We start from the raw sequence: 13,951 nt of genomic DNA, 5'->3' as shown, positions 1-13,951 counted from the left end.
GTTATCATCGAGCGAAAGACAACGTTGTCCTTCTCACCGACCCGATCACAATCAGATGCTTTTTAATAAAACGCCGAGTTCATCTCTGACACTCGTGCTCGAAGATTTCTCTCTTTCCCTTTCTCACTCTCTCACTCTCTCCCTCTCTCTCTCTCTCTCTCTCTCTCTCTCTCTCTCTCTCTCTCTCTCTCTCTCTCTCTCTCTCTCTCTCTCTCTCTCTCATCTTTCTATCTCTGCACTCAACCTACCTGAAATGAGGAGCCACTCTATAGTACTAATCCTATGTCGTTCGTGACGTCACTGTATTCCATACTTTCGTGCATCAGGATTAATTTTGAACCACAGTACTCAATCGCAATCTTCATCGATATTGAGCGCTTGTAATAAGACAAATATACTTATACAGACAAATTAGGTATTTTTCATGCAATCTAATGAGCAAAATAGCTCACTGCCGCAGTTCACGTCCGAGGTGACTTTGCATCACGGAATTCCCGTTATAGTTTCGCGTTAAGCTGGAAATCAACTTAGCAAGTGTGAAATGGAAATACCGAATGGGAGACTGCACAAGCGATTAGACGAGGCTAGAATTATATTTAAAATAGTTAAAGTTATAGTTAAAATAGATCAATCCGAATTTCGTACTTTATCTTTGCCCAACCGTCACTTTCCTTATTAATATTCACACACTGATACATAATAATACTAATTAAGGTTCTCGACTGCGTGTCATTAGTGCCCAATTATGTGACTTTTATACTAAACGTCAACGGAATCTCGCAATGGTGTGGCATCCTGTATGTGAAAAGTACTAAAAGAACAAACATAAAAGGAAGAGAAAGGAAAAGATTGGAGAAAAACAACGAGACAAGAATACAATAAGGTGGAAATAATGATATTTCATGAATCTTAAATAAATGAGACGTTATTGTCGTACTTTTTACCGCGGCTGCTTCACCGTATGTTTACTATATGATCGTGTGCAGTCAAATTAATTAGTAGAAAAAGATGATGTAATACAAAATTGGGGCTCCCATTTAAGAAAATGATCAACGAATATCTCGAAAGTGACGCCATCTATAAACAAACTGATATAGTTGTTTTATATATTCCTTAAAACCATACAACTTTTATTTGAAACATTTTTCGATTTAACATAATATTTCTGAGATATTTGAGTCGATCCTTTAAAATGAGACATCCTGTATATTCCATTATTGCCAAGTAAGGAAACTCATTCACTACTTGTAAACACATGTAACGAATACATTTACAAAATTGAATATGTTTTCCATACATTAATAAATGCGGTATATATTCTATCGGTAAGTTAGTCGCACGACCGCAGTTCGTCTTTCAACATACTTCCTAAAACTTCAGGAGTAGTAACACTAAAACCGTAGGAGGTAACGATGTAACGACGCGACAAATATAACGACGCGAATAATGATAGTACATTACGAAACAGACGGGAACGATCGGATTCTACTTCCATGAATGAGAAATTTGCCATTTATTTTCAAGAACACTCACTATCAGCTCTTAGCTCATTATACAATATTTGTATGACCTTTTTTTCGACCACAAATCTAATAAGCAATAAATATAAAACATTAGAAGTTTAGAGTGGCAACGGTTTTCTTCTGAAATTAATTTTCAAAGAATAAATGACAGAAACGTATTAAGAATTTCCTACACGACAATATTTTGTTAATATTATTGCAACTGATAATAATATTAACACTATGCGATAGAATATAACATATGACATGATGACGAAATGTATTCAGAAATATATGATGGCGTAATAGGTTTATCATTCTAACAAAAATTATTTGAGGCACTAACTGATGACTGAGATCAATTATATGTTTATACGTGCTATCCATCAATTTCTTTTAATGTAATATTATGAGGTAATTAAATTTAGCATAATCCATTTAAAAAACGGAATTCCAACTTTTGCAATATTATTAATAAAATAAACTGTGGGAAAATATATAGAAAAAGTAACACTTTACCGATTTTGTTGTTCACAAATCTTCTTTATTAATAATACAAGGTTTCTTGCTCTCGACTATTGCACCCGTGTATAACATTATTATTATAAGCTTGACATAAATTCTATATATAATGAAACATACGAAACAAAATTGCCCGCACGCAATTCCCGTAAGCAGACAAATTCATTGATTATTAAGCAGCAAACTATAGTGGCGCATTCCAAAGACGGCAAAACGAGCTTACGATGACATCCAACACTTTGAACGCCAATGTTGGAATACAAGAGAAACCTCCTTCGGCTACGTCGGAAATAGAAAACAAACATGTTACGTACAGAGGAAATAGTTTGCACTCAGTGATTAAGGAATGGATAGATTATCTACCAAATATAAAATGGCGCAATGTTACTATAATAACTTTTTGGCATTTATGTGCATTGTACAGCTTGTTTACTATCGACTTTACAATGGATATCAGGACAGTCCTTTGGTGTAAGTACAATTTGAGAGATGAAGCGCTTAGATCGTTACGTATGAAACAATAGCTAGATAGATTGTTGATTATATTGCGGAGAACTTTATAATAATGATAATTAATAGACTCAATGTATTTTACTTCAAGATATCTTTATTTGCGCAATTCAAGGGATGGGCTTCACCGCTGCTGCTCATCGTTACTGGTCGCATCGAAGTTTCAAAGCAAAATTGCCATTTAAAATCATACTTCTTCTTTGCCATCTCACAGCTGGCCAGGTAAACACACACAACTGCTTAAATTCACCGCAGACAAAGTGTGAGAGGAAGAAATGGACGAAAAAGAAATGAAACAAGATAATATTTTCCTTACGACGATTTTCTTCCTTAGATCAATATCAGTTGTTGGGTCAAAAATCATCGGATACATCATAAATACGTGGATACAGACGCGGATCCATATAACAGCAATCGAGGATTCTTCTTTTCTCACCTCGGGTGGCTGATGGTAAAAAGGCATCCTGAGGTTATCAAAAAAGGTCAACAAATCGATATAAGCGATATTAAGGCGGATCCTCTCGTTATGTTCGCTGATAAGTGAGTCCTTGTCCATTTATATAACATATCCTGTTATAATCTAATGCCTGACAAGTAAAAGAGAATGAATCTAGATATATTGAATTTGATCGTATTTTTCTCGGTGTACTTCTTGGACACGGAACCTGTCCATCTGAATATCAATTTAATATCATTGAGAAATTACTTTTAATGTTGTAATTTTACTTGTTTCCGCAGGCATTTTTGGAAACTAACTTTCATTTTCGCCCATATGATACCGATTGTGATGCCCGTTTACGGGTGGAACGAAACATGGACAATGTCATTGAAATTGCATTTATTGAGTTATATATTCGGGGTCCATGGTGCGAGTAGTATTAATAGTTTCGCTCACATGTGGGGTACAAAACCGTATAACATGTAAGATCTCTGTTCACCTGTTTATTGAAAGTTAATTACATACATACAGTACGTCTAAGCTATAATTATACTAATACTAAGATATTTGGCAATTAGCAAACCACATCTTGCTAATAATTTAATGAGGCTTAAAGAAATTATAGTTGCGATTTATTTGAATGACAGGCATATTAAACCAACCAATAACGTGATGGTCTCAATAGTTTCTTTCGGCGAAGGTTCACATAATTATCATCACGTGTTCCCATGGGACTACAAAGCATCTGAATTCGGTACACACACATACAACTTTGCGACTATGTTCATCGATTTCTTTGCAAAAATTGGTTGGGCATATGATCTACAAGAACCGTCTCCGGAGCTCGTGAAGTCTGTCGCAATGAAGAATAAAATGGCCGAGCGCCATTGCAAGTGGGTTGCTGTATCGCCTCCGAATGGTGAAGGTAAAATATATTCGTAACCTAACTTATATGAGTTAGACAGGACTCCTGTATGTCCTGTATGAAATCGCACAGTCTACGGTCCACGACCAGCATTACATTTGTTTTAACATATAGAACGAACTGCTTCTTATTGAGGAATAGCAGTTTACTGAATATAAGGAAGAAATTATATTCCTCTGGTTTTTATATTCTTTTAACGGAGTGTTGGGCATAAATAAAAATATAAACTGAATAATTATTGGCTTACTGTCATTTCTGATTCCTGATGCAATTCCTGTTCACATTCTGTCTTCTCTATATTCTCTGTATTCTCTGTGAAAAATATTTATTAGTATAACTTAATTAAATAAAAATATAGAGCAAAATATTACCTCTTGAAATAAGTATCACAATCTAAATTTGTCATAAAATTTGATGTGGTCTGTGTTACATTTGGTATAGCTCGAGGAAGAAGTCTAGTTTTCGAATTGTTTTGAATATAATGATCTGGCACTGTCTGTTCGCGTATTTTAATGGAAAAAGAAAACTTGGCGACAAAGAATAAAATTGGTGGCCCGAAGAAGGCTGAACGGCGGTAAATCAGGAGTACAGGAACGGCAGTAAACCGAGAATCCGATGATTCCGAGGGAGATCGATCGGTGGGAACGCAGGATCACCAGGCAGCCGACGATTTTGAGGAAGACCGGTCGGCGGGAACGCAGGAATGTAGGAACTCAGGAAGCTGTCGATCCCAGGGAAGATCAGACGGCCGGAATACAGGAGCTCTGGGAAAAACGTGACGCTTCAGATCACTCTTCAAATGCAAATGAAGACCAAAAGAATACACCGCTCGAGATAACAACTCTCGAATATTTCTTGTTGCCGAGCACCTGAAACATAAGAGAGAAGCCTCATTGGTGCGAGCAATGAACTCGGATAACTTTGCAAAGATTCGATAATCGAGAAGGTTGCAACGAGCTGCGAGATATCGCAGGACTCGTGCGACATCGCTAGCCAGCGAACCGCGAAAGCTCGTCATGTATCTGCGCCGCTGTGAGCTAACGAACAAGTCCTTAGACTCAACTCTTTCTCGAAAATCTCCGCCGCCGTGGGCTAACGAACGAGTCGTTAGACTCAACTCTTTCTCGAAAATTTCCTGTAATAATGAAAGAATGATTAAAGCCGAAATATTTTCTTACTGGAAATATACCATTCACTGGCATTGTTTCGAGTTGCCTCGGATTTATCAACACAAATCATTCAGATACATATTTTCGTCGTAATGATCACTTCAAATTCGATAATTTTTATGCAATTCTTCAGTTGCTCTATCAATCGTACGATTGCAAGCTTTGATCCATAATTTAGGCCTATACAAAAATATACTTATATAATTCTTATATCATTATATTATTTGAAGTTTATGTAGGGCAAAGCGTGCATCTGAAATATTTTCTTTCAAACGGAAACGTCCGTGGATGTCCTCGGGACGGGGATGCGGTGAATCCCAAAAATCCGAGAACGGAGTTTAGAGTCGACAGAGGAGGCAACGCACAGTGGGGCTAGATGACATTTCTTAGTTCAAAATTCTTTAGAGACCTGAATTTCCAAACGATCATCGACACCAATAGATGAGGTTGATCCTGAATAAATTTCAAAGAGATATGTCTAGCCGAAATTTTGAAAAAATTATCGGTTCAGGGTTCATGGGTTTAGTCTCATTAGGGTTTGTCTTAAAAGTTTATTGTTTAAAGTACAGTGTCTTGGGTTTCGACCTCAATGGGTTCGAGTCTATGGATACTAAATGCGAGACCTCAAAACTTATAATTACCTTTTTAACCTTCCAGAAAACTCAGAATTTCAAAGCTCATCATTTCAGCCCACATTAAGAAAGAATTAAGGATTAAAATCCCTCGGTTTTGTGCTTAACGGGTCTTATTTGATGTTTTTGTATTTTGGGCATATAAGTATTGGGTCAATGGGTTTCTGATTCAAGATCGATAAATCTCGAGATGTATGTTGATTGGTTTCATAGTTTCAATCCGCTGAATACGCTATTAGATAGAAATAAGTGTCGAATAATGAGTATTTCACAAGTTTCTCGCGTTTAACGATAATTTTTCCTCTTTTGGGGCTAGTAATTCGAGAAAAAAATTTTTTTTTAATTTTGGCAAGACAGATCTCTTCGGAATTTATTCAGGATCAACCTCATACATTGGTGTCGATGATCGGTTGGAAATTCAGGTCTCTAGAGAATTTTGACAGAAAGAATGTTATCTGGCCTCACTGTGCGACGGCGCGCAAAATTCGACCGAGGAATCAGGCGAATTCAAGTTCAACCACGTCGAGAGAGAGAGAAAGAGAGAGAATGAGAGGGAAAGAGTGGGAGAGAGGGAGGGAGGGAGAGAGAGGAGGAGAGAGAGAAAGAGAGATCCGTCAGTTTTGTACGTACGTGAGCAATAGCAATAGCCGTCGAGATGATCGCTGACAGCGTCATCTCTGAGCGGAACTCCAAATAGGTGGTGTTTCGTCGTCTACTCTTCGACCGATTTGCCATTGCATCGCGGAGAGCAAAGATTATCAAGTTACGTCGATGACTTACGCTTCATATGAACTCAACGTAAGAGCGATAAATGTCATTCGCGATGACGGGACGCGACGCGAGTGTACAAATAGAGAGATACGAGAAATGCCAACTAGGAAGCGACAGTCACGCCGGCAAAGGTCAATTCTTTCGGAGAAATCCGCGAATGGATGCGTTAAAGAACTCCGATAAAGAATCGGCATCCGCAAGAATCCGCAAATAGGTCAATGCGATTTTATCGCGCCGCATGTAGAAAGTATTATTTCGTGACGATAAACCCAAGTAGTTAATGCCGATTGCGATAATGTTATTATCAATCGCCGATCTGCGCGCTTGATTACTTGATTACTTGAAGAGACAGGTTTCTGCCGAAGGTGTAATACCGCAGAGTCTACTTACAACTGCATTTAGATCGTCACTGTAGACTTTCGAAACAATAACATAATATAATCCTCTGTTGAAACAAGAAGCTTGTCTGCACATTAAAATACATATGTACGACATTCAGGCTATGAAATTTGATTTTGCAACAGTTTTCCGGATTTCAATGTCAGCGAACGAAGACGACTTAACAACGACCATTGATTAGGCAATTCGAAACGAAGCAGTTGACAAGTCTTGAAGTGAGAGAAGAATCTATATCATGTAATTCTTTCTATGATACGATTATCGGGACGTTCTACACGGAACATCGCGCTCCACTATTACTTTCGATACGTTCCTCGTTATCTCCACGCTTGTAAACGACCGTAATTTACGAACTTAACGCGGCTAAACACAGCAGTTTTGATGACCCGTGGGACCGTCAAAGATGATAATATTCTTCTTCTGGGGATTTCTGCGAACAACCGTGTTTGTGATAAATAGCAAGCGTCTCGATTATCGTACAAAAGCGGAGAGGATTATTCCGCGACAGTCTGCGACAACAGTAGGCGCGGTGTGACGCGGAATAATTGTGTAACTGCATCATAGAATCATCGCGTTATGGCGATCGTCAAGAGTTTACTGATGGCGGCTGTGCTAATTGTCACAGGCCGGGCAGTCCCGCTTCGAAATAACGAGACCTCGCTGGCAGGAGAGGAGGATCTTCATTTGAACTTGCTGCAGCAGGTTGTACCTGTTCATTACGATATACGATTGATACCGCACATCGTGGAGAATAACTTCACCTTCAACGGCGAAACCGGCATCGAGATGAAGGTGCTCAAGCCGACCGACACTGTTGTGTTGCATACCAGGCAGCTCATAGTGGACAAGTGGAAAACGAAATTGACTCGCAGAGTCGAGGAGTCCAGTGCAAACGAGACCGTGGCGAATTATGTTCCGAAGCTGCACGATTACGACGGAAACTCGGAAATGCTAATCCTACGATTCGACGACCCCGTGGAGATCGGCGTGTACACGCTGTACTTGAAGTTCGTGGGTGTAATCAAACCCACCGGTCGCGGATTCTACAGGAGTTTCTACACCAATAACGAGGGCAATAAAGTGTGAGTAAAAACATTGGAGGAAAAATGTAATGCTTAACAACGGGCGATAGATCGCGCTAAAAATGCGGGCAGATAACGCAGATACGATATCAAGGAGCTTCTGTGAAAATACGAATTGTTTGCTAATCAATGTTGTTAATCAATCGATGCTTCGGTGTCGACGATCTCTTTCTCTTTCTCTCTTCCCCTCTTTATCTCCGGTTCGTCGATCTTCTTATATCGTTGCATTCTTGTATCGTTGTAACCTGCAAGGTTACAGCGCAGCAAAATCGTGAAGACAACATCTACGCTTCCATTACACAGAGGATAAAGGAGGAGTCAAATTCGCGTTCATCATAACTGCGTTTGCGAAAATTAATAGAATATCGAGTGATTAATCGCCCTTACTATGCGCGCCGGCCACATTCAACTCGCTCGATTGTCCCCGATTATTGCGTTAGTAAACATAGTAAACGTTTACGCGACCTGTTGCTCCCTCACGATAATTGCACAATCGCCATATGGCGCGACGCTGTACTGATACTGTGACAACGCTCATGCATCAGATGCGACCTATAATCAATTTACAGGTGGTTGGCGGTAACGCATTTCCAACCGGCCAATGCGCGACAGGCGTTTCCATGCTGGGACGAGCCAGCCATGAAAGCAACCTTCAAATTCTCCATAAAGCATTACCCCAACTATACGGCCTTGTCGAACATGCCGTCCGCGCGGTCGCAAGTCGACGCGACGGACGGAAAGGTGTGGACGCTCTTCGAGACAACGCCGGTGATGCCCACCAACGTGTTGGGCTTCGTGATCGCCGATTACGATTATATTTCAAATTTGGACGGCACCATGAGGATATGGGCGCCGAAGCACATGCTTCAGCTCGCCGCGTACCCCTTGGATGTCGCCGAGAAGGCGACGCGTGTACTCGAGGAATTCACCAACAGCACCGTACCCGTGCCGAAGATGGACCACGTAGTGGCACCTCACTACTCGAGCAGAGCCACCGAGAACTGGGGTATGATCGTCTATAAGTAAGTACCTGCGGTTTGCAGTCCTCGTTCGAAGATCCACAGTCGCCTTGATAACTACATTCGCGAATATTACAGCGCGTAGTTTTGCTCGATTACTTAATTTTTTTTTATTTAATTTTTTTATGTAGAAATGAGCAACGTAATAAAATAGAGTAAAATAACTGTAATCTCTATGTGGCTCTGATTGAAAAAGCAAGAGATAAATAAAACTCTGTTGTGAGGAGTTCTCTCTCTATTAAAAATTATGGTTAACTATATTTACGATTATATTTTTGTCTGCGCTTTGAAACTGTCTGAGCCTAACGAAAGAAATCGTAACAAATAATAATCACATTATCAAGAAATTGGAAAAAAACCGAAGCAAAAACATGAATGAGAGTCGAATAGTAACGAGAGAAAATTCGACAAACGGACATCGTATTCGTCCGATCAATTTGCAGGCAGGACGTGCTACTTTACAACGAGAGCAATTTCATGAAAACAGAACTGTACATCCCTATGAAGCTGATAGACTTGAAGCTGTACAACACTATGACGATCACTCACGAGCTGGCGCATCAGTGGTTCGGGAATCTAGTCAGCCCGACTTGGTGGAATTACCTCTGGTTGAGCGAAGGAACATCGACTTACCTCAAATACTACATTACTGACAAGGTATCGAAACAGATTGTATAATCGACGAGCTATACCTCGTACTAGATATGTGCGAACTTTTTTTTTTTTGATAACCCAGGTGAAACCCCTTATGGGTACCCACAGGCCCGGGGGGGGAACCTGTGGGTTATGCCGGACTCGCACCGGCTAAAACACCTAGGGGGTACTCTCTTGGGGGACGGCAGTGGCGGCTGTGCGTACTGCGCAGATACTACTTGCACTAACCGCCGCCCCCAGATATGTGCGAACTATTCGAATCGAATCGAATCGAATCTAATGTAATTCGATTCGATTCGAATCCGAATCTCTATAATTCGAATTCGAATAATACAAATAGGAATTAAATACATTACCGTTTGCGTGCATCAATTACAAAACGGGCCACCTAGGCCTGTATGTTTGAATCCTTAACTTGTAATTAACTTAACTTATAATTAATAACTTATAATTAATAACTATAAATTACTTTAAATATTTAAATATATATTTTACTTCAAGATGATATTACAATATCAATATTCCCTTTTATATTAGAATCTTCCATCCATATTTGCATGTTTAATAGTCATGTTAAATTTTTTAATGATTTGATTCGATTTCATTCGATTCGATTCAAATTCGAGTGAAATTTCATAGATTCAATACGATTCGAATTCGAATTTAAAAAATGAGATTCGATTAGATTTGATATAAAAATTCTTGATTCGCACATCTCTACCTCGTACATTAATTTTTTTCTTTTTTTCATACTTTCCTCCTCATTTTTATCTTTATTGTTCCTCTCACGACATCGTCGATTTTTGTTCTCAGCTTTTCAAGGAATGGCGACTAATGGATTATTTGGTGGTCGAGAATATGCAGCCGACGCTTGGTAGAGATATCGCAAAATGGGCTAAGCCGATTAATATAAATATCACGTCAAACCTTTACGAAGCTTACTCCGAGAACACGTATACAAAATGTAAGAGAAGCTCATATATTTATTTAGTTTTATTTAGATGTGCAAATATCGCATATGCTTTGCAGTATGCAAAGTGTACAAAGTACGTGCGATGTCTGCAGCATAGCGCGATTATAAAGATAATTAAAAATTCTAATTTTCATCTTTCAGCCGCTATCTTATTACGAATGATATCGCACTTTCTGCGGGAAGATGTATTCCGGGATGGTTTGATAAAGTATCTTCGAGCAAAGTTAGTATCATTCGCTGGACGCCTCAAAAATTCCCTTTGCAAATTCAAATTCGCGACCGTTCTAGTGTATCGCCTTATTGATTTTTAGCGCATACGGCAATGCCACGCCAGACGACTTATGGAAAGCATTGCAAGACGCTCTCGACGAATCCGACGTGCCACATGACGATTTCAATGTGAAGGAAGTGATGGACGCTTGGTTCGAGCAGGCGAGCTATCCCGTGGTGACGATCGAACGTGATTACGCGAATGGCGTCATCGAAGCGACACAGAAGGCAGCTCAATACAAAATGCACGAGGGAAGCAACGCGAAATGGTGGGTCCCTTTGAACTTTGCGACGCAAACCAACCCAGACTTCTCGTCGACATTGGCCACACACTGGCTAAGACCGCAAGACGAGGCTATAACACTTGAGGGAGTGGACGTCGACGACTGGATCATTGTGAATAAACAATTAACGGGTAACGAGTGAGCTCGTAAAATAGATAGATACATAAATCGAACGAGATTTATATATTATAATTACGGGACGCGCTCTCAGTTATTTCAGCTACGTAATGAATTATAGTTTAGATCATTTCTGACGATCGATCTACGATAAAGAAGATGTATCGCAAAAGCTTCGTTACATTCTTCTACTCAACAGGTTATTACCGTGTAAATTACGATACGACCAACTGGAAACGGATCGCCGCAATTCTCAACTCCGACGACTACGCCAAGATCCCCGTTTTGAATCGCGCTCAGATAATCGACGACGCTTTTTTCATGACGCAGACCGATCAGCTAGACCTCGTCACCTTCTTCGAAATTATGAACTATTTGTCGCGCGAGACCGACTGTGTCGTATGGCAGACGGCATTCAGAATCATTGAAAAGTTGGATCTCTATCTGCAGATACCCGAAAGGGCAGCTATCTTCAAGGTAAGATATAACGTTACGTCCCGTTATTGAAACTCAGCGGATCAATAGGAAAGTTGGTTCGTATAAACTCATTTGCTTGGAAATGGAGCTGCTTAAGCAAGCTGTCTCTGATCGCTCTGTTCAACTCGCGAAACAATTGCTGGTCATTGTAAAATATCTCTTTCAAGTCGTACATCTTCAATCTGACGCGCAAGATACTTGAGAATGTCGACTTTGATGGTCGCCCTGACGACGACCCTTTTACTATAAAGACCAGATCCCTCCTCGGCGAATATACTTGTAAATATGGACATGCAGAATGTCAAACGAAAGCTACCGCCAAGTTACTCGCGTATGTACAAGACCCAATCGCAAACAAGTAAGTTTTACTGAAACTGTGTGTATGTCTGAAAAATGTTTGCGTCGCCTGTAAATTTTGTAGATCTACATTTGTTCCTATAATATGCTGTTTATTAAAACTTACATTATATCAGATTTTAATATAACTTACTGCTTGGGAAAACAACGGGGATTATGGTTCTAGAGAAATCGCTTATCGAAGAAATGAATGAAATTCATTATAAAATTATCATTTTTATTATAAAATTATTTCTTTAGAAAATAATAAAGCGATGCTCCGAGAGACCTTTTTAATGTACATTGCTCAATCATTTATATTAATTCGCTGTCAGAATTTTACACGACCAACAGTGGATCTTCTGCTACGGCTTGATGAAAGCTAACAGTACTGTCTGGGATAATTTTTTGCAAATCCATGATGATGTAACAGTACAATATCACCTCAAATTTCTTGGTTGCACGGAGAATATGGAGATCATCGAAAAACACATAAATTATGTTACGACTATGGGAGATGAAATATATAAAGAGATGTATTATTATCAAATCTTCAACAACGTATTCAAAAATCCGTTCAATACAGACGAAACAATAGATTTTTTTCTCAATAAATCGGACCAATTCCCTGTCTTGTAAGTATCGTCTTTCCACGAAATATAAATACGCATTAATATTTAGGAACGATTTTTCTTCATGTCGATTCACAAAGATATTTGTGAATCGACATTCTAGATTTTATTCAAATATTTTTGAGATTATGTTCAATAATCATTCCAAAGTAACGTGATCATATGTTTTACAGTATGAGAGAAATTCCTGTTTTTAGCCTGGTGATTCAGAAAAGTGTCAACGAGGATCAAATTGAAAAGGTTCGATGCTTTCTTATTTCTTACTTTACTTCATTCGCTCACTGCCTCAGTAGAAGTTAGCTATATTCGTGGGATATTTTTTTGCAGATAAAAACATTCGCCCATCAACATAAAATCGATGTAAGCGATTTATTAATTTACAAGAAACAACATTTAGCGAGAGTCAGAGATAATTTAGCAAAAATTCACAGCGCCTTCGAGAATAATGAATTCTCCGTTGCGATGCATAATATACTAGACAATAAGATATCGTGATACATATTTAGCAAGCACTTAATACGAATATACAAATGTGAATATACAAATATAAGAATATACAAATATACAAATATAAGAATATTGTAAATAATAATAAAGCTATTATAGCCATATCTTAAGCATTATATGAGCTACACGACTTATAAATTTCCTGTTCCACATATATGTAGTATATTATATATAAATACAAGATATATAAACAGATATACTAAAGTCTAACATCATTTTTAAAAGTCTAAATTTAAAGCACAATAAAAAGATATCGTGTTAACATTACATTTGTTGTAATTAATCGCTAAGAAACAGATATGATTGACATAGCCATAATTTCTTACAGATCAACAAAAAAAGAAAACTTTATACCGTTTGTTCATTTTATGACTTCCAATCGGTTTTACTCCTTGAGATAACAAATATCAAGAAATTTATTGTTATCGTCGGTGTGAATACGATAACGTTTCATATACATCTGCTATAGTCACGTTTACGAAATCCATCACCTAGCTGACTAATTGCTAGCTAGATTAAATAAAGCTGCACAGTCTACAAAATAACGTTGGTACAGTATAGGTTTTATTACAGAATCTTCACACAAAATGACTGGAAACAATCAATGTAAAGATTTAATGTGAAAATTCACATCTGGTGTCACTCTGACCGCTGCTATGTTTAACGCAGCGTAGATGCGATGAGCTCAACGGCTTTATAAGCGCAAAGGCCAGATAAGTAAAGCTCTCGTA

General features: G+C 38.7%; 2 protein-coding genes across 4 annotated transcripts; both read left to right on the top strand.

Moving 5' to 3' along the window:
* The first annotated feature begins 1,353 nt into the window (after positions 1-1,353).
* LOC105180907 (acyl-CoA Delta(11) desaturase) lies at positions 1,354-4,139 on the top strand. Of its 3 annotated transcripts, none has more exons than XM_025296818.1 (6): positions 1,354-1,406; positions 2,205-2,495; positions 2,650-2,756; positions 2,869-3,074; positions 3,273-3,455; positions 3,621-4,139. In XM_025296818.1, exons 2-6 carry the CDS (start codon positions 2,249-2,251, stop codon positions 3,913-3,915), a joined length of 1,038 nt encoding a protein of 345 aa, XP_025152603.1. In that variant the 5' UTR covers positions 1,354-1,406; positions 2,205-2,248; the 3' UTR covers positions 3,916-4,139. The 3 variants fall into 3 exon arrangements, with proteins under 3 accessions (XP_025152603.1, XP_019695951.2, XP_011135545.2); XM_019840392.2 differs by having other exon boundaries at positions 2,626-2,756; XM_011137243.3 differs by having other exon boundaries at positions 1,389-1,406; positions 2,202-2,495; positions 2,626-2,756.
* A 3,227-nt stretch (positions 4,140-7,366) lies between these two features.
* Positions 7,367-13,257, top strand: LOC105180901 (aminopeptidase N). The gene is made up of 11 exons (XM_011137234.2): positions 7,367-7,951; positions 8,521-8,973; positions 9,414-9,627; positions 10,438-10,588; positions 10,739-10,820; positions 10,909-11,282; positions 11,468-11,745; positions 11,913-12,103; positions 12,417-12,716; positions 12,887-12,953; positions 13,041-13,257. Exons 1-11 carry the CDS (start codon positions 7,446-7,448, stop codon positions 13,206-13,208), a joined length of 2,784 nt encoding a protein of 927 aa, XP_011135536.1. The 5' UTR covers positions 7,367-7,445; the 3' UTR covers positions 13,209-13,257.
* Positions 13,258-13,951: the final 694 nt, after the last annotated feature.

The sequence above is a fragment of the Harpegnathos saltator genome, unplaced genomic scaffold, assembly GCF_003227715.2.
Source record: "Harpegnathos saltator strain DR-91 unplaced genomic scaffold, Hsal_v8.6 scaffold16, whole genome shotgun sequence".
NCBI lineage: Eukaryota > Metazoa > Arthropoda > Insecta > Hymenoptera > Formicidae > Harpegnathos > Harpegnathos saltator.
This window is presented reverse-complemented; position numbering and strand designations above follow the sequence as displayed.

Excerpts from the sequence above, each read along its gene's own strand:
- LOC105180907 (XM_019840392.2), top strand. The coding sequence starts at position 2,249 with ATGACATCCAACACTTTGAACGCCAATGTTGGAATACAAGAGAAACCT. Across the intron at positions 2,757-2,868 it reads GCCATCTCACAGCTGGCCAG|ATCAATATCAGTTGTTGGGT; the intron begins GTAAACACACAC and ends TTTCTTCCTTAG. Across the intron at positions 3,456-3,620 it reads GGTACAAAACCGTATAACAT|GCATATTAAACCAACCAATA; the intron begins GTAAGATCTCTG and ends TTTGAATGACAG.
- LOC105180901 (XM_011137234.2), top strand. The coding sequence starts at position 7,446 with ATGGCGATCGTCAAGAGTTTACTGATGGCGGCTGTGCTAATTGTCACA. Across the intron at positions 9,628-10,437 it reads AATACTACATTACTGACAAG|CTTTTCAAGGAATGGCGACT; the intron begins GTATCGAAACAG and ends TTTTGTTCTCAG. Across the intron at positions 10,821-10,908 it reads ATAAAGTATCTTCGAGCAAA|CGCATACGGCAATGCCACGC; the intron begins GTTAGTATCATT and ends ATTGATTTTTAG.